The sequence below is a fragment of the Alosa sapidissima genome, chromosome 13, assembly GCF_018492685.1.
Source record: "Alosa sapidissima isolate fAloSap1 chromosome 13, fAloSap1.pri, whole genome shotgun sequence".
NCBI classification, from domain to species: Eukaryota; Metazoa; Chordata; class Actinopteri; order Clupeiformes; family Clupeidae; genus Alosa; species Alosa sapidissima.
In genome coordinates this window covers 16996538-17019074 of record NC_055969.1, presented here as the reverse complement: position 1 = coordinate 17019074, position 22537 = coordinate 16996538, and the positions used below count along the sequence as shown (strand labels likewise).

At 40.8% G+C, this 22537-nt stretch overlaps 3 protein-coding genes across 4 annotated transcripts; 1 reads left to right on the top strand and 2 right to left on the bottom strand.

Annotated features, from left to right (window-relative positions):
* Positions 1 to 1326: 1326 nt before the first annotated feature.
* Positions 1327 to 3664, bottom strand: LOC121680925 (heat shock protein beta-1-like). Of its 2 annotated transcripts, XM_042060526.1 has the most exons (4): positions 2170 to 3664; positions 1986 to 2049; positions 1702 to 1754; positions 1327 to 1612 (listed from the first exon to the last, which is right to left on the bottom strand). In XM_042060526.1, exons 1-4 carry the CDS (start codon positions 2537 to 2539, stop codon positions 1545 to 1547), a joined length of 555 nt encoding a protein of 184 aa, XP_041916460.1. In that variant the 5' UTR covers positions 2540 to 3664; the 3' UTR covers positions 1327 to 1544. The 2 variants fall into 2 exon arrangements, with proteins under 2 accessions (XP_041916460.1, XP_041916459.1); XM_042060525.1 differs by lacking the exon at positions 1702 to 1754.
* An 80-nt stretch (positions 3665 to 3744) lies between these two features.
* Positions 3745 to 13932, bottom strand: LOC121680877 (sushi domain-containing protein 2-like). Its single transcript, XM_042060451.1, has 15 exons — positions 13792 to 13932; positions 13423 to 13621; positions 12907 to 13055; positions 12512 to 12679; positions 12142 to 12316; positions 11275 to 11476; positions 10920 to 11005; positions 9805 to 10073; positions 9223 to 9369; positions 8682 to 8846; positions 6894 to 7142; positions 5703 to 5981; positions 5084 to 5257; positions 4436 to 4550; positions 3745 to 4117 (listed from the first exon to the last, which is right to left on the bottom strand). The coding sequence occupies exons 1-15, from the start codon at positions 13856 to 13858 to the stop codon at positions 4081 to 4083; spliced, it is 2481 nt and encodes an 826-aa protein (XP_041916385.1). The 5' UTR covers positions 13859 to 13932; the 3' UTR covers positions 3745 to 4080.
* Positions 13933 to 16137: 2205 nt separating this feature from the next.
* On the top strand, positions 16138 to 20002 carry LOC121680903 (BTB/POZ domain-containing adapter for CUL3-mediated RhoA degradation protein 3-like). The gene is made up of 7 exons (XM_042060500.1): positions 16138 to 16238; positions 16926 to 17139; positions 17496 to 17665; positions 17959 to 18045; positions 18193 to 18245; positions 18349 to 18544; positions 18911 to 20002. Exons 1-7 carry the CDS (start codon positions 16236 to 16238, stop codon positions 19127 to 19129), a joined length of 942 nt encoding a protein of 313 aa, XP_041916434.1. The 5' UTR covers positions 16138 to 16235; the 3' UTR covers positions 19130 to 20002.
* The last annotated feature ends 2535 nt before the right edge of the window (positions 20003 to 22537 follow it).

Below are 22537 nucleotides of genomic sequence, written 5' to 3'. Positions count from 1 at the left end.
GGTTGACACTGATGTTGACACTGGTGGTGGGTTACTTGAAATACTAGAGTGGGGTACTAGGTGTCATGAGAAGCTGGGGGGAGGTGAGGTGAGAACTCTAAATATACATCTGTTTCTGTACAAAGGGGCTGACTCCCTACACACACTAGTCTGTGGAGCCACAGTGCCCCCTGCAGGCAGAAAATTAAAAATTCAGACTTCAGCATAATTCACAGGCCAGGTTTAAGAGCAAACACATAAAACTATGGGAGGCCCATAAAGATTTCAGTAATAGATGTATTTATGATCTGTGTACCAAAGGAAAATAGCAGTATCTACAGAGAATAAATTAATTAAACGGATCAAAACATTTCTGTTACTTTGTAATTTAGTAAAATTCATATGCAGTTTTAACTAATGGCCATGCACTTTTAGTGATTTGAAATAACTTCATTTGTGATTGACACAGAAAGAACCTCTTCCTGGTTGAATACAAGTGAGAGCAAGTGATTTCATGCTGCCTTTTCTGGCTCGATTCATGGTTGTCTATCTCCCCACACAGGAGGTGAGAGAAATGTTTTCTGCTCATCCTCTCTCTTTTTCTTGTCTGGTTTCATTTGTGGTTGTCTACTGCCCCCTATGGACCTGAGAGAAATGCTTTCTGCTCATTCTCTCACTTACTCTTTTTTTTTTTCTTGTCTGGTTTGTTTGGTTGTTGTCTACCGCCCCCTACTGGACCTGAGAGAAATGTTTTGTGCGAATTCTCTCACATACTCTCCCTTTTTCTTACTCTTTCACTCTCCTTTTCACTTTATTTCTTTCACTCTTTCTCTCGAAATCCATGAGTAGACCAACAGCTGTTTTCCCCCTCAGCAAGTGAAAGGTGTTTTTTTTGTGGAGAATCTGACAACCTTTAGTCACACAGGCCTTTGCTTCAGAGTCTAAGCTTTGATGTTGATTTTCTGTGAGATCAGCTTGGTCAGCTGTCTTTCACTGACCCCTTAATGACCCCTGGTGCAGTTCACTTTGTTAATCAGTGATGGTTATTTTGATTTCCATGAGAAAATACCCTATTTTAGGCAGTCAGTCTTATGTTTTCTTTGTCCTTCAGAATGAAGGATTTGGTCACTGTGAGGTTCATGTCCTCTAAATACTTCCATTGTCTGGCTAAACCGAATTCCAAATACTAATCTGTGGAGAATGTTTGAATAGCTGTAAGTCTTTATAAGTGCTCACTTGTAGAAATTGCAATACAATCTACAGAATCTCACATACATCACTCAATGCTTGCGCTGTTGTAGCTGTAATAAAGTTATTGTTGTAAAATATATGAGATCTTCAAAATGAGATATTCAAAGCATTTATTCATTATACTACACATATAAAGCTTTATGTGTCATAAGTGTGATAGGCTGTGTGTGTGTGTGTGTAGAAAGAGAGTCAGAGGGGGAGAGAGTCATAGAAAATGAAGAGTGTAGGCAGGACTGTGATCTACTGCTGCAGCATCTGAATAGGGATGACAATTTCTTCTACATGTCTGGTGCCAGAGGCTGGCAGTGGTGCTTCTACGGAGAGCACACCCCCTGGTGACACGGAGCAGACAATGTTCTCTGTGTCCACTTCAGCTGGCAGTCTGACAATACATACCAGAGATGGCATATGATGACATATGGCAAATTAAAAAATACAGTGCAATCAGTCATTCAACAGAATGTTCCTTACATAACACATGATAATTAAATCCTTGTTTGATGTGCATGGGTCTGTTTTGCAGTCTGTTGTGAGAAACACACACACACACAGTCACACACACACACACACACACTTGCTTGTTCTACTGTACATATCAAACCATATCTGCTGACTTAATGCTTAATCAGCTTGTCCAAAATACGGATTAATTGTTACACACACAATATTTAGAACATAAATGTCATAAATCAATACAATGATCACACAGATTAAATTCAGTCATTACGAAGAGAGCTGGTTCGATCAACACTTACCTGTATTTCCTATTGAAGCTCCGTGAGACCAGCCCATGTGCGTCTTGCCTCTCCTCATGTTTACCTTCAACATCAGGGATATATTCATATCATTATGCGACAGAAAAGTAAATAAAAAAGCTCCACAAAGTAGAATATTACCCATGGCTTTTAGACCACCATGCCATGAAAATATCTTCAGTACCTGTTATTTCTAGGTAGCCATCCTTCGTCCTGACTGTGATGTCCTCAGGGGTAAACTGATTGATGTCCAGAGACACTCTCCAGGTCCCTTGGCCAATGACCAGTTCTGAGGTTCCCTCAGTTACTTGTGACTGAGCCCTGGTGCTCGGGTGCGATCCTGGAGGAGATATGACAGGAGCGTGTCTGTACCCAGGCCAGGAGGTCGCCGCTAGCCTCTTCTGCGCCCACTCCAGCCAGTTTAGATCCCTCTCGTCCAGGAAAGGTGGAAACTCAAGGTCTCTGTTGAAGAGACGGCTCGGCATCGTCCAGTCGTGGAATGGGTCCCCGCGCAGAAAAAGAGGACGCGGCATCATCTTGTTTTGGTCATCCATGGCTCAACTTGGTGAGTTGGTTGGTTTTTTTCCGTGTCTTGACTTGAAATAGAATGACTGTCTGAGAGAGCCTGCACAATGTGGTAGTTTTTCTTTACAAAAGCCACATCACCAGAGACATGCCCAGAAAATATTTCAACTCATGAAAGCTTCATGCAACTGCAAGACAGCCTGCACAGCCTTTATAAGAGCTCCTCGATTCATACCACAGCTTATTAAGCGGAAAAGAATTATTAGCTGACAATTGCCTTATAGCCCAGGCAGAGCTTTCACTTCACTGTTACCCAGGCAAAATGACACTAATTATTTATATTAATAGTCTTAAAGGGGAAATGTCAAATAGTTGGTGGGTGACTGCAGTCACAGTAGCGACAGTGTTGTTTGTTGATGACCTCTGCAGTCCTGTCACATCCTAGTGCTCTTTGTCTCGCCATGGCAACCACCCCTTGGCATTGGTGGGGTGGTTGTACTGTAATCGTGGTGGGGTGGGTGTGGGGTTTTGGAACAGAATGTCTATTGCTCTCTGGAAAGACTGACCTATTGGTCTTTGTGCGAAAACAATATGCCCTTAGTGCTCCACCAAATGTAGAATGTAACATCTATTGCGTTTGCAGCTCTTTTGTGGAAGAAATACATTATCATCTGCACTTAAGATGTTAAGATGGAAAGCCGACTGATGTGCCCAGATGCAGCCAAAAAAATATTGTCTGGTATGTCTTTTAAACTTATTGATGCCTTTTCATTACATACTGTATGTATTTGTTTTAAGTTGTTCTATAATATCTAAAATATTACGAATGTATATTTTAGTTCTACATGTGTTGTGTTTCATAGGAAAACGTGTTTACCCAGACCTGCTTAGCTTTTGATTCAGCCATGTCCGACAACAACATAAATCAAAGTGAGGCATATATCATGCCACACAAAGGCAGGCCACCCTCCTCGCCAACTGAGCCAGTAGGAACGACCAATGCTTACAAAACCAGGGGACATTCATTCTTGCTACACTTGATCTGGCCAAGGGCTGAGAATCAAAACCAGGGAGCACAGCTGCAAAAACAAAAACAAACGAGTAAACATTTCAGTGGACAAACGTACAGTAACACTTGAGCTAAATGGCTTCCTTTTTGATGCATAAAAATAGCTTTATTTATCATATCATTTACCGTAGGCCATACTTTTTTATTCTTTACCAGTGCATTTACTGGTCTCAGATGTATTCGGATCAGATGGTTTTAATGCAATTATTTGCAGAAGACAAAAATACCAAAGGACGGAAAAGACAAAAATACCAAAAATCTATTAATTAGTTTTCTCACATATTCACATTGCTTTTCATACTCTATACAACAAAGTCGTGTCTATTATGAACATTAGGAATGTAAAATAAAAAAAGAAATAATTGGCTCTGATGTATATCCAGAAAGTATACTGTGTTTGGTCAGATTCTGATCTGATACACACACATTTGAAACGTATCAAAGGCAGTTATGATCTGGAATGTCAGTGTCATCGTGCGGTACATCATGCTTATACTGGGTTCAGAGAGATGGATCTTCATCTTGTTTTTGTGTTGCTCTGGAAATAAATGGTTGGAGAAAGGGGTTTGTACCATTTCCTTAACTGTAAATGGCTCTCATTGTATGCTTTTTTAATTTGCCACTCCTGAACACTACAAAACTGATATGAACTATTTATTTATTTATTTATTTATTAAATTGCTATTGTTTATTATTTTCTTTCTTCTCTCCCTTATTGGATTTAGTTACCTCTTTCTGTAACATTAAATTACCACCAACATTGTTGTGTGCCAATAAAGTACATCTTATCTTTTCTTATCTTATCTTAGAATAGTTTTTCAAGACATAGAAATGATAATAATAATAGAAAATGTACCTCTTGTGTTTCCTGTTATGGAGAATTATTGTGGTCAATATGGTTATAAGGGCAAGAGCGCCAATGACAGAGCCAAGAACAATGCCGAGGGTGTTGTCTGCAACTGAGATGGTGTCTGAGATGGACAGAAGATTTCATCAATGAAAAGAGCAGTTGGATTTCTGTATAGATTGCTTGACATTAAACTAAACTATAGTCTGTGCTTATTCAGAGGGTAGTTTGTTATACATAAAAGGAAGATCAGAAAAACATGTATTATCTATGTATTACCTAATCCACTGACCTCTTAAGCTAGTGATAATATTCTTATTATGGTCAGGTTGGTTTTATGCCTTTATAGACTTTCATATCAAACTCTTCACAGGTGACCCAATCAATGCATTTACTGATCCAAAGCTCAAGAGTGACAATAGGTTATCTTTGTTCCACTGACTTCAGGCCTATCTAATGAAGCTCAAATAATAGCCCCACAACAAGATTCTTACATGTTGAAAAACAAACTTTATTACAATCATCAAATTGACACTGATAACATTTATATACACTCAAAACCTAAATAATGTATATTTTTACGTATTTGAAAACTTGGTCTGTCTCTGACTGCTTGAGTATGCGTGAGCTGCTGCACACATCATGTCAAGAGCTTACCCGTGCACTCTGTGAGCTCCCCTGACCACTGTCCATTGCTTTGACACGTGCGCTCTTTTGACCCCTGCAGGACATAGCCGCTATTGCAAGAGAACTTCACTGTGAATCCCTGTAGATATGTTGTGCCTTCCTTCGTACCATTACTTGGTGGAGCAATCCAGCCACAGGAGATCACTGTGGAAACCACAAAAATTTAAGGCATTGTAAACTTTAAAGAAATAGTAATAGCTACACCAAATTAACTGGTGATTGGTAGACTGAGGGCCCTAATTTAAATGTCGGGCAAAGTCTAAGGTCTAACTAAAGCTAATTTAATAATCTATTTGCTAATTTAATAGCATGAGCTGCCTCAAGATGCTAAACACAAACTTCGGTGGGACAGCTCAATACTTCCACACGCACGCCACACAATAGCTTTAGTTCATACATGAGACACTTTGCCATTTGCCAGTCATTAAAATTAGGGCCCTGAACCTTGTAACCTGAATACACTGATTGGTAGATGGAGTACAATAGAATATTTATAGTATAGAGTATATGTACAATCTAACATAATGGTCATATTAATTTAACATTTGACCGTCTTCAACACAGCTCCCTCTGAAAAGGTCAGTGCTACCTGTCTTAAGGTCCTCAGCTATAGTGGCATGACTACTGAAGGAGACACGGGTGGCATTTCCCACTTGAATACTGCGTGTCACCAGCGTGTCATATCTGCAGAACTCAGCGCCGTCACCAGCGCACAGCTTAGAGGCCTCGTTCAGTAACGGGTCATCTGGATTGTCAGGGATGGTGAATGTCGGAGAGAAATTCGAATCGTGCTTGGGAACAAACAGGTATGAGTCCAGCAGGTACTTTGAGTCATAGGTAAAGAGGGATGACTCATTTAGGATCGCCCCTGGGGAGGACATTATCACATAATCAGGTGTCACAGTAATCTTACCATGTTCCAGAAGTCTGGAGTCTGTTCATTATCATTTAGGCCACAAAGCAATATATTCTAATTTTTTATACCATTGTACAAAACCCTGTCCTAGACCAAGTTCACTGATTAAAAATACAGTTTCCTGATTTCCAATACTAAACTAAACATGACTAAACATTTCTCATTGAGGATGACAAGGAGAGCAAAACCAGGGTCAAAGATATAGAATTGCATTGTAGTCCTGATGGTACAACTGAAGCAATCATCTTCAGGTGCTTGTTGACAGCAATGTCAACGAACAGGAAACTGGTTAGCCAACTTCAAGACAAAAGCAAAGGTTCATCACAACACTAATGCCAAAATACAAGTGTTACAAAGCTTTTGTCAGTTCATGCAGCATGTCAACGTGGCAAGGAAGAGCTGATAAAAATCAAGTGGATGACAGATAAGCAGAGTCACTGAACTGCCCAAGGCCACATGTGCACCTTTAAGCGCCACAGCTTTCGCACATGGGCCGTTAAATAGCAACTACATAACATAATGATGACCGCAATGACTGTGTTATTCAGGGTAAAATATTACCCTGAGCTGACAAGTGTGAGATGTGTCAGTGCTATGCAGTCACCAACGTGAGCATGTACCTATTCAAACTCTTTCTCAGATGTGTATAAACAAAATCAACTTTTATATCTCAGTGTCTCAGTTCTCACCAAGAGTGAAAATCTGACTACATTTTGATTGCATTTTGTGGATCATATGGTTACCTTATGAATGAAATATTTGCCATGTGAAATGTGAACAAAACTGGAAGTATGTTCAAGGGTATGATTAATAAATATTTCCCATTTATATTGCGGGAACACAAATCAACCGTCGGTAACTTACAGCTTGCTCCAAAGCTGTACACTTGCTCTGGACTGCTTGCGTCTGCCACAGTTTCACCAGTACTGGACACTAGATCATCCTTTGGATCATTGTTCATCTTTCCGAGCAGCCCTTGGGTTGAGTTTGTGAACTCCTTGGGGAGTAAAACTGTGGCTGCCATAGTCCCTTCCCTTCTCCGCATCTCCACTCCCGCCCCAGACGGGAACATGACAGTCACATTGTGAGGTATCGGGGAGAATACAAAGACACCTGTGGAGGAAAAGAGCTTTGTTAAACCTTTACTGTTACAGATATTTCAAATTGGACTCAAATTCATGTATTGTATAAGTAGTATATCTATATGCTATATATTGCTCTAATCGGCCCCTTTCTATCAGGGCGATTTTGATACGTCATAGACTGTCTGGTCAGTGTACAATATCTCCACTGAATCGACGGGTGATTGCGTCGCCAGTAGTGTGTGTAGTAAAGCGACTAACAGAATTACAGAATAGCATTGCCGGCCGTGTGTGACAGCCTTAATGTTACACCAGACAACTGCTGGCTGTCCCATGCACCTTTATGAGCTTCATCTTTTATCTCTGAATCTGCTGATAAACAATAACACTCCTCCAGTAATCCTTATCATTGTATTGTTATCGTTTGATCAGAGACACTTGATGCCTTTGGCTTTTACCATAACAGCTGGTGTATCTACAGCTGGGCAAGCCTGGTGTTAGTGTCAACAAGGTCAGTAGTGGAGTGATGACATATCAATAACTTATCAATAGAACACATAGCTCAGTGGTTCTCAAACTTTTTCTGTCATTCTCCACTTTGGAGGTGGGGAATTTTCAAGCCCCACATGACCCCTGATCAACCTGGAAAAATAAAGTATTTTTTTTTCGCATTTTGGTTCCACGTTACACTTCCTGTCTCGGCCTGTTTATTTTAGTTCATATGTCGGTCTGTTTATGACTTCTATGTTTGTGTGTGGTAAATCTATGATCATTAAAGATAAAGATCATTAAAGCACAAAAAAATAATTTCCTCCTGTTCATCGCGCCCCACCTGTCATGTCTCTCTTCCCCACTAGTGGGGCCTGCCCCACACTTTGAGAACCACTGCTATAGCTCATTGTACTGTTACAACAATATAACTACACTACAGTACTACAACACGATACTACTGTACACAAGGCCTACATCAAACACTCCCACATGGATAATAGCATCTACTACATAAATGGTAACGTAACCTATACAGACCATCCAGGGCAAGCAATGCTTATTGATGTGCGCAGCATCATCAAAGTCTGTTCTCACCCAAATCACAGACTGTTCACCCCACTTCCCTCCGGGAGGCGTTACAGTTCTTTCTGCACACAAACCAGCAGGTTCAGAGGAAGCTTCTTCCCTGCCGCTGTCTACTGAACACTACTCTGCACCTCGGTGACAACCAACCTACTAACGCCCCCCCACCCCCCAAACATCAACGCCTCTCCTCGCCTGTTGAGCTGACCACGGTCTATACTGATCACATTGCACTTTTCTGCTTTTTTGCACTTCTGGTTAGACACTAACTGCATTTCATTGTCTCTGTACTTGTACTCTGCACAATGACAATAATCTAATCTAATACATATGCTTTAGACAACATCTAAAGTATCACACAAGCAGTATCTGAAATGTTCTGAACTGTGTCAAAGAAACAACATGTAGTTTGTGCATGTGAATACAATAACAAAATAATTTTTCAAATGTATTTGAATGTATTTGTCCACAGTCAGTCACTGGCTACTGATCTCACCCTTGAGGTCCATCCAGGTTTGTTCTGTGAAGGAGAGGGGCATTTGGTTCTGGAGGACCTGCAGACTGTCTTTCAGCGGGTCAAGTCGCACCTCGATGACATCAGACTCCCCTTCTTTCATGGCAACAGATGACAGCTTTGTGGCATTGACCAATGTTCCTGACCCTGAGTATAATCATAATTTGTTATGACTTTTTGTTATGATGACTTGATTTGTTATGACATACCGGTAATTTGTTGGCAAAAAGAGCACATGAATAGCTTTTTGAAATCATGAGTATGTAGTGTGTAAAAGAGAGAACAGTTCAGTTTTGGGTCTGGACAATGACAACACTATAACACATATTGACAATATTGTATGACTAAAAATATTCAAAACTGTACCGCATAAATAAATGTAAACTAGAGTGTTTTTTTTTTCTTCGAGAAAATGGAAAATGTGGTGGGAGATGTGTCTAGGGTTAGGGTTAAGGCCCTGACCCGCTTAATGAGAACAGTGAATGTCGCGCTTCCACCACATCAATTATTATGCCAGACTTACCACTCTGTTGGTCGGTCAGCTGTTCTGTTCTTCCCTGAATGACAAAATGCTTTGCATTGGAAATGACTAATGAATACTCCCCCTTTCCATTGAAGGTGTATCTTGTGCCATCAAACGTGATTAGGTGGGGATCTCCAAACACTGCACCTAAGAGACCACAGAAAGGATGAGACGTATTATTAACTATTAATTATTAGAGACAATCAGTATTACAGGGCAATCACCAACTTTATTTTGCATGCGACTTCATGGGCTCAACAAAATTAATTCCACACAGTTAAGGTGAATATGGTGAACTTTTTAACTACTAGATATCACCATGAAACTTCCACCAGTTAATTATTTGCGTTAATGTTTTCTGTAAAAGTTATTACCAGTTACAAAAAAATATTACAAGTTGTCTGTGTGGACACCTTAACGATGCTTCTGGCATAATGAGAAATCAAGTTAATAGCACTGCTGTCATTCATTTTGTTCCCATTCCCATCCATACTGTGATTCCCTCTGTTCTCGGATCATGGGTGGATGGTTGTCATCCATCTGTCTGTGCACCACCCACTGTTTGAGATTATGTAATCTAACCTGCTTTCGGGGGCTGGTATGTCCTGCAGTCACTGGAGGGCCTGTGCGTGAAATAGTAGTGGCAGTTGTCCGACCACAGGCAGCAGTAGTAAAAGCTGAGGACGTCGTAAACCCAGTGGGAGGCTCCGGGAATTCTGGGAGGTTTCCGGAATGGGGGGGATCCCCAGTCGTGCCCCCTGTCTGGGGTGCTTCCCCCGATGGAATCCGACGTCAGGACTTGGGCCCCCGTGCTATCATAGCAACACTGCTGTCCAGCTGCGTATTTTGGGCTGTAAGTTATGCAGTGGGAGCAACATGAGGCGATTTAGCAACACAGAAGTTATGCCACTGATTTAGCACAGTCGAATACATGCCAAGGGGTTTAAATCCACAAAACTTATGCCAGGGATTGTAAAACTGCAACACGGCCACCAGGAATTAAACACCACCGCCTCCAACACCTTGGCAACATTTGCTTATTAGAAATCATCAGTGTCCTTGGTATTATTTTTTTGGCAGACATAACATGATTTCCCTGGCAGACACATTACACTCAGTTATGCATTTAATTAGTAATGCTATGAGGACCACATATAATCCATGTAGAGCCACTGTCTAGCATATGTGAGAGAGTGGTAAATTTGGCTGACAACTTTGGCATGTAGCAGTTAAGTCACTGACATGAAGCTGGAGCATTGGCCAAATGCACTACATCACTGCTCTCAAAGGATCCACCCCTAGAGTGTGCAGAGGCATCCTTTGCATGATATTGTGGTGTCAGGGCAGAGTGTGAAGTATGTGGTGGCATGGCATCTCCATAAATAATGTCAACATATTCTCTTGCTGTCTATTTCAACCCTATAAATGATCTACAAACAATTCACCATTTTGACTCGCCCTGATGTAGGCTATTATAATGAAACACATGGGCATGTTTAAACTGAATTGCCATGCGAGATTAACGTTCTTTTAAACATATGACCCTTGTCAGTGCCTCAGATGTCTGAAACATTTCTCACCTACAAATCATCTACTTAAACTGTCAAAGTGGTACAAAGGAATATACTGAATTTTCAAGAGAGGTATAAAGTTATTCTAAAACTTTCTTGTCCACTTTTTCATTTTTCTAACCTTACCTGGCTTGTATTGCCCTTACACAGTGGACACTGCCTGGATGATATGTGCAAACACTGCCCTTCTCTATGTCACATCCATAGTCAGTCTGTAGAAGATGATGACATACATAGTTAATAATCAGTGATATCATGGCAGTTAACATGCCTACAATTGCTTGGTTGGTTTTGAAAGAGATATATTGATAAGACGATTTGATAGAACTTATAGAGTGTACTGGCACTGCAATTTGTCTTTAAGGATGAAATCTGTCTGTCTTTCAACATTTCATCAGAGACTAATTTGACAATTTTGGGCTATCAGCATAGTAGTATGAGGATGTGATTGCTGGCCCTTTATCTGGCCTAGCCTACTTACATGAAACCTGCCAGTGTCTGCTCTTGCTTGGGCCAGAGTACATGGACAGTCGATGGTCTCCTCCAGGAAATTGGGCCAGCTTTTCTCCAGCAGGTCCCACTTCTGGCACTTATCCAATGCCCACGCTGCAGAGTCTTCTCTGAACTTCTCCTCCAGGTGCCATGCCAGGGCATGGTCTTCACTCCAGACGGCATGAACATCACTAAAACAAGATACAGTACGCATTTGTCATCCTTCTTATATTGTATGATTGTAGATGATATTGTTATTATTGTGATATTGAACAGTAAAAAAAGTGTCTTCATTTTAGCTGTTACTTTGTTTCATGCCCACAGAAGCCAGGTTGCTTACAGAATGTCTCAATGTATCAAAAACAAAACTGGTCAAAATATGGTTAAAATGTTAGGTCATGTACTGGTTATGATAAATCCTAAATTAGGAATATTTTTCCCAGTGTGACATTCATTGCAAGGTGTGCATGTAAGTTGTTTGCACTGTTGTACAGGAACTTGGATGGCACTTTACTTGGATAGTTCGACCACTATCCAAGTAAAGTGTTAGCCTGGGTGTTCCCATGCTGCCTTGCGCGCGATTTGATTCACGCTGCTAAGGCAGCCTGGAAACTACCGCCCTAATTTTTGCCTCAGATAGGGAACCAATCACAGAACAGGGGGGAAAGCAAGACGATGATGAGCTATGCACAGACGCATTTGATAGACATCCGTGGCACCCAATAAACGGATCTGGGCATTTTTTTCAAATACGAGAAAATGAATGTTTGGTTCCCAGACCACGTCTCATTGAGAAGTGGTGGCGCTAGCCAGGCTAGTAAAGTGTGACTCGTCATGGGCTTCACAGACTGCGTACCGTTTTCCGTCAGTGTAAGAGCTAGGGCTGACCCGCAGGCACCCCAGCTCCCAGGTTAAGAAGGGCGCCTCTGCCACACTGGGAACAAAGCTGAAGGTGCCATTGTTGGGGTGTCCTCTGGCCAGAGAATATAGGTACTTCCATTCAGCTGTCCAGGATGCTGAATAAGGCTCTCCTATAAAAAACTGATTTTAGTCTAACTGACTGTAATGTCAGGACTGGAATGTTTAAATAGTATTACAAATGCATTGTTTTATTATCATTTACCCTTAAAATAGGAGTCCTCACCTCATTATACCACCTAATAAAGCAACCTGGATGGATAGATATACATATTTTGTAATGTGAATAAGACAGAAAGTTGTCTAACCTTCCTCCCTGTAGCCCCACAGTTCTATATTGACATTCTCAGCCCTGACCAACGAGGTGTTCCACGTCATGCGAAGGGCTCCTCCCACGTTGGGCGTGCCGTAGTACTGCCAGTGGGAAGAATTCACCAGCGTCACCTTGAAGCGTGGGTTCAGTTTCCCTGGATGAACTAAGGCGGTAAAAATATGATAATGTTGAAACAACTCTGTAATCACAGTGTATATCAAGATATTCAGCCTTTTCAGAATAATGGAATATACAAGACTAGGATGATGGTTAGCATATGATTACATTGTGATTTCTCTGTGTGATACTAGTCCTACATGTCACTCTCAAGTTAAAAAAACATTCAAAATACGCAAAATTGCTTACTGAAACATTCAGAAACCAACAAACCTGAGAGCCAGGATCCCTGACGGTTGTATGTTGTGCCATCAGTGGAGATCTCAAAGGGAATCCATCCTGTCTCGTAGAGAAGAGGCGTTATGCAGTGGCCACGACTCTCTGCATCCACATAGCCCTCAGTCACAATCTCTTCATTAAACCTAAAGGATAAAGATGCCAAACAGATTTACAAAGCCTGGAACTAATTATAAAAACCAAGCTCTGCAGGTCTAAGAAGGCATTATGCCTTAGTACAAGGAAAGGCACAACAGGTATGTTCTGAGAAGAGAGCAAGAATAGCCCTTCGCTGTACACCTGAAGGAAGAAGAAAGAGATGACGACCCAAGAACACCTGGCGGCGCACAGTAGAAGAGGAAATGAAGTCTATGAGCCTGACATGGGAAGGTGTCCAGAAAACAGCCCAGAATCGACCAGAGTGGAGAACCTTTGTTGCTGCCCTATTTGCCAGGAGGCAAAACTGGCAGTTAGTAAGTAAGTAAGTAAGTATGAGCAATAATTAACTCTTACCGACAGGTTACACTGGAACTTTGATTGAAAGTTGCATTGAGGACCACAACATCTATTCCACCAAATATAGATCCAGAGTATGGAGAAATGTCAACACAGAACTCCTTAAAGTTGTCACAGCAGTTTTCTAAGGAAATACACGTAACATGGCAGGAACATATGTCCAGTTTTTGGCCACACTTTCCTTCACATGTTTGACCTGTTTGGAAGAAAATTATTAGAAAGGCATCAAAAATATTAAAGATTTTCAAACAATTAAATGAAATCTCTCATTGACAAAGTTATAGTGTTTTACTTCTAGTGTTTAACTAAATAGCTTAACCAATGCTGAAATGGTTAGTTTCACATACTTATTTTATGTCCACTTACCAGTTATTCCATAAAAATATGCAAACAGACATACTACTGTAAAACCATAGTGGAGTATTTTCCCCATTAAGATGCAGAATATCCTTAGAAACCTCTGCTGCAAACTGCAAACTCCTCTGGTGCTGCAAACTCCTCTGGTGAGTCCACTTACTCAAGGCTCAAAGTCTCATGTCCCTCATGAGGTGCTCTCCAATCCAATCAAGTTAAAGTAAAATATTTAATCTCTGTTGTGTATAGTGCAATAATGGCAAAGGTCTCTCTGATAACACAGATCCTATGAGCTTGATCCATCTCTTGCTCTTTCAGAATTCCTAAGTGGGAGCTATTGTTTTTACCATAGACTGTATATATATATATATATATATACAGTCTATGTTTTTTGCTGGTGGCTCAAATTAAAAAAAGACCGCAACCCACACGTCTTTAGATAATGATAAACACAACAAGGACATAAAATACAACATGTGTGTGAAAAGGCTTTTAACTAGACATAATACTATAATAATAGAGAATATAAATATATAGATTGGCTGTTTCAAAATAAGTTAAACATTTTTAAAACCGTGCCAGAATTGGTTATGTCTTAGTTAGTTTTGCCTCTTGCTTGTAATGCTGTTTTGCTTGTGTGGGGGAGAGGCTAGGAGGGTGCAACGATAATAGCAAACATAGCAATGGTTGAGAACACATGGTCACCAAAATGTACCAAAATGCATGAGTAATCACAGTCAAACAATAGCATTCAAGACAATTTGTTCAGAGGGGTGAGGCCATGCTCAAGGAGGCCATGCTCAATCAAGCAGGCCATGCTCAAGGTTGTAGGTACTTCTGGCAGTATGCATTTTCAAACCCTCCCATCCCAAATCTGCATCTATGTTCCATATTTCTGGTGGTGTGATGTGATATAGCATATGGGAGCTCTACAACGTCCCTTACAAAAATTAAATGTTTGCGGCAGATTTGCAGCAAACTTGTAGGTGATTTAAACAAATAGCCTGGCTATGACCTTGCCACAAATTTGCAGCAACTGTTCGCCAGAAACCTAAAATTTATGTAAGGTTAGCTTATTTTATCTTTGTGAAACCTTGATGTGGATGTGCATTGTGCAGTAGTAGGCCTACCCCTTGATTGGCCCCATGATGCAGCCTTTTTATATACCTAAATTCTGAGAAAGAAAATGTCCTGCCATTGCTTCTACCTGTGCACTTACAACCAGTGATTTTACTAATTAGTCAGATCTTTCCGCACCCGAACCGGTAGGTTCAGAGGAAGCTTCTTTCCTGAAACTGTCACCCTACTGAACCCTAGCTCTGCATCCCGGTGACAACCAACCAACTAAGCCTCCAACCCCCCACCCCCTACTCCTCTCCCCTGCCCCGCTCCCACCCGATGCCTCCTCGCCTGTGCCTGTTGAGGTGTCCATGACCATGGAAACCTTGACAGGGACAACAAGGAGGCAGACATTGCACATATGTGTTGTTCATACATTGTTCATATTACATAGCCATATTTATTCTGCTCTTATAAGGTAACTGCTAATACACTGCACATATTTATATTTAATTTATAACCACCTTCTGTAAACCAATACACTACTGTCTACACTGCACTGTATTTCTTGACCTGTCTATGCACCACCTGTCTATACTTAGTAGATCACATTGCACTTATCTGCTTTTTGCACTTCTGGTTAGTGGTTAGACGCAAACTGCATTTCGTTGTCTTTGTACTTGTACTCTGCACAATGACAATAAAGTTGAATCTTCTAATCTAATCTAATCTACCTGGCTGGAAAGTTGTGCTAATTTAGTGAATGATGTTGGATCAAATAGGCCTACCCTGTGTTACTTTCTGAAGTTTTCTCTCTGTCTAAAACTCAGATTTGCATTAAGGCTCCATGACAAATGAGTTCTGGTGCTAAGCCTTTGCAAATGACTTTGGAAACCAATGATGAAGAATTTGGAACCTCAGTGCAGATCTGAGCTAAGGGCTCAAATAACTTAGCAGCCAAGCCCAGTTTGATCTGCTTTTGGGCACAGACTATCCGAGTGAGGAAAGATATATCCACCTGTTGACTTAAATTTTCAAAGAAGAAAAGCCTGGATCCTGTTTATTATGTATTGATCGTAAGTTAAAACAGTGCAGAAATTGGTTGATAGGCCTAGGCCTTTGGAGGTTCCATAATTAAGGAAACGTAGCCTAGCCTACCTTGGTCGAAGAAGATAAATTGTTGATGCAATGTAGGCTTACACATGTGACTGGGCTATGGAAATTGAATAGATAGTTTTGAGAAAGTAGAAATCGTGTAGAAATTACATTAGAAATTCCTTTAAGATAACGTCACGCTGAACCGGAAACGGGAAGGGAGGAGTGACACAATTGTTTTCCTCAGCAAAGTTGCTTCCCTTGGCTGACTGACTGGGACGGACGGATTGTCCAGGGATTCTATGGTAAGGTCTTTTGCGATTGTACTTTATTGGTCATTCTGCAATATCGATAATTCAGTCCAACTGACGGACTATTCGCATTAAGTTAATCATTTAATGGCCCTGAACTATTTTTAAAAAGCATGTAACTACTTTTTTTATTGGTCAACTTGTCGGGCTTAGCTCGTTATGCTAAGTGTTCGTAGGTAACTCAGACAAACTTTCACGATCGGCAGCTAAATATTATTCCTAGTAAATCAAGTCATTAGGGGATACATTATTTTCCTTTTGCCCGAAGTTTGTTACTCAGGTTTAACACAAGTCAGATTACATTTGAAATGGCATTACTGTAGGTGCGCCGTAGCCTAAGTTAGCCATGGTAAGTTCAACAGGTTTCCTGTAGCCTAGTGTTTTGAGGCAAACCTGTGCTGAATCTGCCAGTGGTTTTCAAGCTGCCATTGTGAAACTGTGTAAAGTTATTTCAGTGGTCACAATGTTTGTTTCTGGCAAGAAGCGTGCCTGAGCTAAAATTAGCGAGTTATCCCAGTTGAAAGGAGGTTTGCTGGCCTCTTCTGCTAATATTGTTTGTCCTGTCGTGAGGTTGTTTCAAGAGCTGTTTAGAGCCGAACATGCATAGCCTGGTAGCCTGGGCAGCTAGTGAAAACGAAAGGTGTCAAATTGTGGCGCTTAGTCTTCTACGTTTTCTCACAGGAAGAGATGTCGGGAGTGAGTGCGGTCAGCACAGCAGTGCCAGCGGCCACCACCCGCACCACCTCCTTCAAGGGTTCCTGTCCAGGTTCCAAGTATGTGAAACTGAACGTGGGTGGCGCCCTGTACTACACCACCATGCAGACCTTAACCAAACAAGACACCATGCTTAAAGCCATGTTCAGTGGAAGGATGGAAGTCCTTACAGACAGTGAAGGTAATTAAAACCTGCTCAACACACACATATTATTGTGATGGTCAAAAAATGTATGTAATATTTTCTTACACCCCTAAAAGCTAAGTGGAATGTCATCTCTTCCCATCATATATCGACGTGTGTATCATCACAAGTAGGCCTATCGCAGTTCTGAATTATTAGAATGGATAGTTGCATGTTCATCCTTAGCTATTTCCCTAGCTGGAAAATGTCTAGCTCAACACACTAGTTGGCACTCTTTGAACACAGTAGTTGTTCACTGACTGACTGACTGTGTTGAACGTGTTGCCAGACAGTGAGTTCTCTCTCCATCCTCAAGTTGTTGACTGACACTGAGTTCTTTCCCCTCCCTCCAGGCTGGATCCTAATTGACCGCTGTGGGAAGCACTTTGGCACCATCCTGAACTACCTCAGAGACGGGGCCGTCCCGCTGCCCGACAGTCGCAGGGAGACTGAGGAGTTGCTAGCCGAGGCCAAGTACTACCTGGTCCAGGGTCTGGCGGATGAGTGTCTCGCTGCTCTACAGGTATGGTTTAAACACACACACACACACACACACACACACACACACACACACAATGTGTGCAATCAAGTGCAGGTGCATTCACTGAATTTCCAATACAGTGAATGCATAGCCGGTGTACGTCACCTGATGTGAAGACCCTTGTCTTTGTATATGAAGGTTGCCCTACATATTGAGTGTTGTCAGTTATGTAACTTAACCTTTGCTTTGGTGGTGTGAGGTGTTCATTTGTTTAGCTTTACTGTATTATATACAGTTGTTTGAGCATATCATGAGCGCAATACTGTCATTCTTAGAACAAAGACACATATGAGCCATTCTGCAAAGTCCCCCTAGTGACCTCTTCCAAGGAAGAACAGAGACTAATAACCACTGCTAACAAGGTAAGATTGACTCATTGGGTTTGTTATTAAACTAGTATTGTTATGAAACCAGTAATACATTTTTACTCAGTTTTATCAATACATTATTTGTTACGTGGAAAGGGCTTTTGTTTTAAACAATCTTTTTATTTTTATTTTCTACTTCAGCCCACTGTCAAACTCCTGTACAACAGAAGCAACAATAAATATTCCTACACCAGGTAAGGGAAAAGAGTATTGTTTTTAAGACTGTATAGTTATGTTTAAGAACGAACCATTGTGTTTATAGACCTCAACAGTAAAAAACCTCTCTGTTGTCTTTAGCAACTCAGATGACAACTTGCTGAAGAACATAGAGTTATTTGACAAGCTGTCACTGCGGTTCAATGGCCGAGTCCTTTTCATCAAAGATGTGATTGGAGATGAGATCTGCTGCTGGTCTTTTTATGGCCAGGGACGCAAGATTGCAGAAGTGTGCTGCACATCCATTGTCTACGCCACTGAGAAGAAGCAAACTAAGGTAGGAGAAAGCTCATGGAGAATTGTTCAAACTGAGGCCTTTTTTCTGCTTTTCTATGAAATATTACTTATTTAGACCATCAATGTGGGATTTTGCAGACTGAAAGAGATGCAGGGCAAACTGATATTTCCAGGGAAGTGAAGTTGTACCAGAAACGCTAGTGTGGTAGTGCAGGTTATGACCCACAATCATCTCGCTCTAATGCTTGTGATGTACTATTATCAAAAGACTTATATATGATGGTGACAGACATAATAGGGCACTCTGAAGACAACTGTACCATTTATTTAATTTGGCTGTAATGATGCAATATTTTTTCCTTGTAATGGAGTGTTCAGTATTAAAGCTTTTTACTTGTCTCCTTAGGTTGAGTTCCCTGAAGCCCGAATCTATGAGGAGACCCTGAACATCCTTCTCTACGAGTCACAAGATGGCCGCGGTCCTGACAACGCCCTGTTGGAAGCCACAGGTGGCGCCGCTGGGCGATCGCACCACCTGGACGAGGACGAGGAGCGGGAGCGCATCGAGAGGATCCGGCGGATCCACATCAAGCGACCCGACGACCGTACCCACCACCACCAGTGAGCTCACCTTAAGTTGCCACACGCGTTCGCTGCTGGAGATGAGGTCAAAGTTCACATCACACCTCCGGCCACCACTGGCAATCACACACACCACTACCTGCGAGATCACTGCTCGGACAGATCTGCTTCCACAAATGACCTCACACATCCAAGGCTACACATACTACTATCAATAGCTTCACTACCTGTCCCAATCGAAGAACACTTTTAACGTTCCACTTTCAGCCCTATTTGCCAAATGGGGTCCTTTACCAGCAGTCCTTTTGAATAGGGCTGTAATGTAGAATTTTAAATCACTTTAACACTGTATTGTTACAAAGACCTCTCTACTGACCATGCTGTTCAAGGAGTCTTCATTTTGATGCAACTGACCAAAAAGTCGATATGAACAAAATCACTTTACACTTCCCCAAATGTTTTGCTGTGCTACAACTGTCTTGAAATGCAGAGACTAATTTCAAACACTATCTTTGTGAGCGTGCACAATATTGCTTTTGGAAAATGCAGCCCATATGGTATCAGATACCATGTTGATTTCGTTTGGTCCAGCACTATTGCAGCTGCTATTTTCAATATGAGTATGATTTAGCCTTTGGCTATGCCCAAGTGCTTAAAAAATATGGACTTTAATTTACATGGCAGTGCCATGTAGTTGTGTAATTTTTGCATTAAATTGTCAGCATGATCAACGACTCTTTGGTCATGCATCAGGCATACGAAAAAGCATTTGTGCTGCAGTGGTGAAGGTTGCGTGTTGCACAACGGAACAGAGAGCTGTTCGACACCCCCTCTGACCAGGGCTAGGAATTTAGCAATTTATTCAATTGCTGGATTCTGTTTTGAGAAGAAAAAAATAAATAGTACTTAACACTGATCCTTCTGGATAAAAGCTTTATAATTTTAGGTCAGTCTTAATTTCTTTGTTTCTTTTTTGTTTTTTTTGAATGCACATCACTTTCAGAGCAGCTACCAGTGCAGTCGCCCAGTTTATCTTCCAGTTCAGATCAATGCTACGTAATCTGAACCATGCTGCTATGGGCAACATTCTCTGACACCATTCCTACATCCAAATCCAGATTTGTGAGAACAGTACCAGTGCTCACATCACCAAATATTGAGATTAAATATGATTAAAATCTGATATACTGTATTTAGTGACATACAAGATAAAGTGCCTGAAAGAATTCCCCCTGCTATATGCCTTCAGTCGTCTTCCTTGACCCCCTCAAGTAGAGGTGTGTTGAACGACTGTAGAGTGAGGACACATACAGCGGGGAAAATAAGTATTGAACACGTCAACATTTATTCTTCCAGTGAGGCTATTCGCATAAAATTTTCACCGGACATTAGTATTAACTTAGGTAATCCACACATATATAAAAATCCAAACATTAATGTCTAAAAGTAGTGTTATGAGTAAAAAAGTGGAATGGCACAGGGAAAAAGTATTGAACACGCTAAGAAAAAGCAGTACACAAACGCAAAGAATGGCAAGGAACAAACTGGAATCTATAAGTAGTTAGAGAAATTATCCCTCCTATCTGTACACATTGATATAAGCTGGGTTAGTACATACTGGTGGGCTATAAAAAGGTTTTTGTTAGCAAGGTGTCACACAAGAAACATTTCATGATGGGTAAAAGCAAAGAGCTCTTCCAAGATCTTTGCAACCTTATTGTTGCAAAACATATTAATGGAACTGGTTACAGATGCACTTCAAAACTTCAGAATCATCCAGCAAGCAGTATTGGAGCCATTATTTGCAAGTGGAAGGAACATCACTACATCATCAACTGACCATGCACAGGATCTCCTTGCAAGATTTCTGACCAGGAAGTCAGAAGGATAGTCAGAAGAGTAGCCTAAGAGCCAAGGACCACTCTGAGAAAGCTCCAGAAAGATTTGGAGGCAACAGGCACAATTGTTACAGAGAAAATCATAGGTAATGCACTCCACCGCCATGGCCTCTATGCACGCTCATCCCGCATGACTCTATTGCTGAAGAAAAACATGTCAAAGCTCGTTGAAAGTTTGCTACACAACATTTGAACAATCCTATGAAATACTGAGAGAATGTATTCTGGTTAAAATTTTAACTTTTCGGATGTCATACTACACACCATATTTGGAGGAGAAATGGCACTGTGCATCACCCTAAAAATACCCTACCAACAGTGAGGTTTGGAGGTGGTGGCATCATGGTGTGGGCTGTTTTTCATCTCATGGTACTAGCAGACATACAGTTGAAGGAATGATGAATGGAGTCATTTTGTTCCGGAAGAATCTTTACATCCACCAGGATGATGAGGATGAGACATGGCTAGACCTTCCAGCAGGACAATGATCCAAACCATTCAGCAAAGGAAACTCTCAATTAGTTTCAGAGAAAGGAAATCAAGGCCCTGACTTTAATTCAATTGAACAGTTTTGGAAGTTAACTAAAGATCAGGATTCACAACAGGGACCCCAGAAATCTTCAATATTAAATGACTATCTGTTTAAAAGAATGGGCCAAACTCACACCAGAATACTGTGACTGATTAGTTTAATCATACAGGAAATGCCTTAAAGCTGTCATTACGAATAAAGGCTTTTCCACAAAGTATTTAAGAAATTTCAGCAGGCGTGTTCAATACTTTTTTCCTGTGTCATTCCACTTTATTGCACATAACTCTACCTATGGACTTTAATGTTTGGATTTTTTTTATATGGGTGGATTATCTAATACTAATGTCTGGTGAAAATTTCATGCAAATAGCATCATTGGAAGTATACTTACTGAAAAGAATGTTGACGTGTTCAATACTTATTTTCCCCGCTGTATATAAAGCATAAATAAATATGAGCTGACTTGTCTACAAGCATTAAAAAAGAAGATATTTATTGCATATTTCCCATTTTCAATAGTTGCATCCATTCTCCAAAGTTCTTTATATGATCAATTAGTGGATCTAAACATGAGTATTAGCATGTTATATGTTATATATGACTCGATGACTCAATTTGACTCTTGGTCACCAACCAAGTATGAAAGTGTATGCTAGCATTATCAAAAGCTTTACTGGAGACAGTGCCTTATTCCTTGATATGCATTTATTTTGCCAGCAGAGATTTTGTTACACAGCATTTGTTAGTCAAACACTCTAATTTATGTATTATAAATATTATCACTTCATATTTAAGACACCAGGTTTCACCTAAAACTATGAATAGTTTCACATAATTTCCCCAATAGTAAAAACACGTAATACATTCAGTTGTTTCTATTTTATTGAAGCAGGTTTGTAGATAATAGTATTCCCATGAGAGAATTGACTACTGAAGACCATTTCCCCCAGTTATGGACTAGGATGATCATTTGACATAATCTCTGTTTCCTGACGAAATTTGAATTTACATTTGAATATAG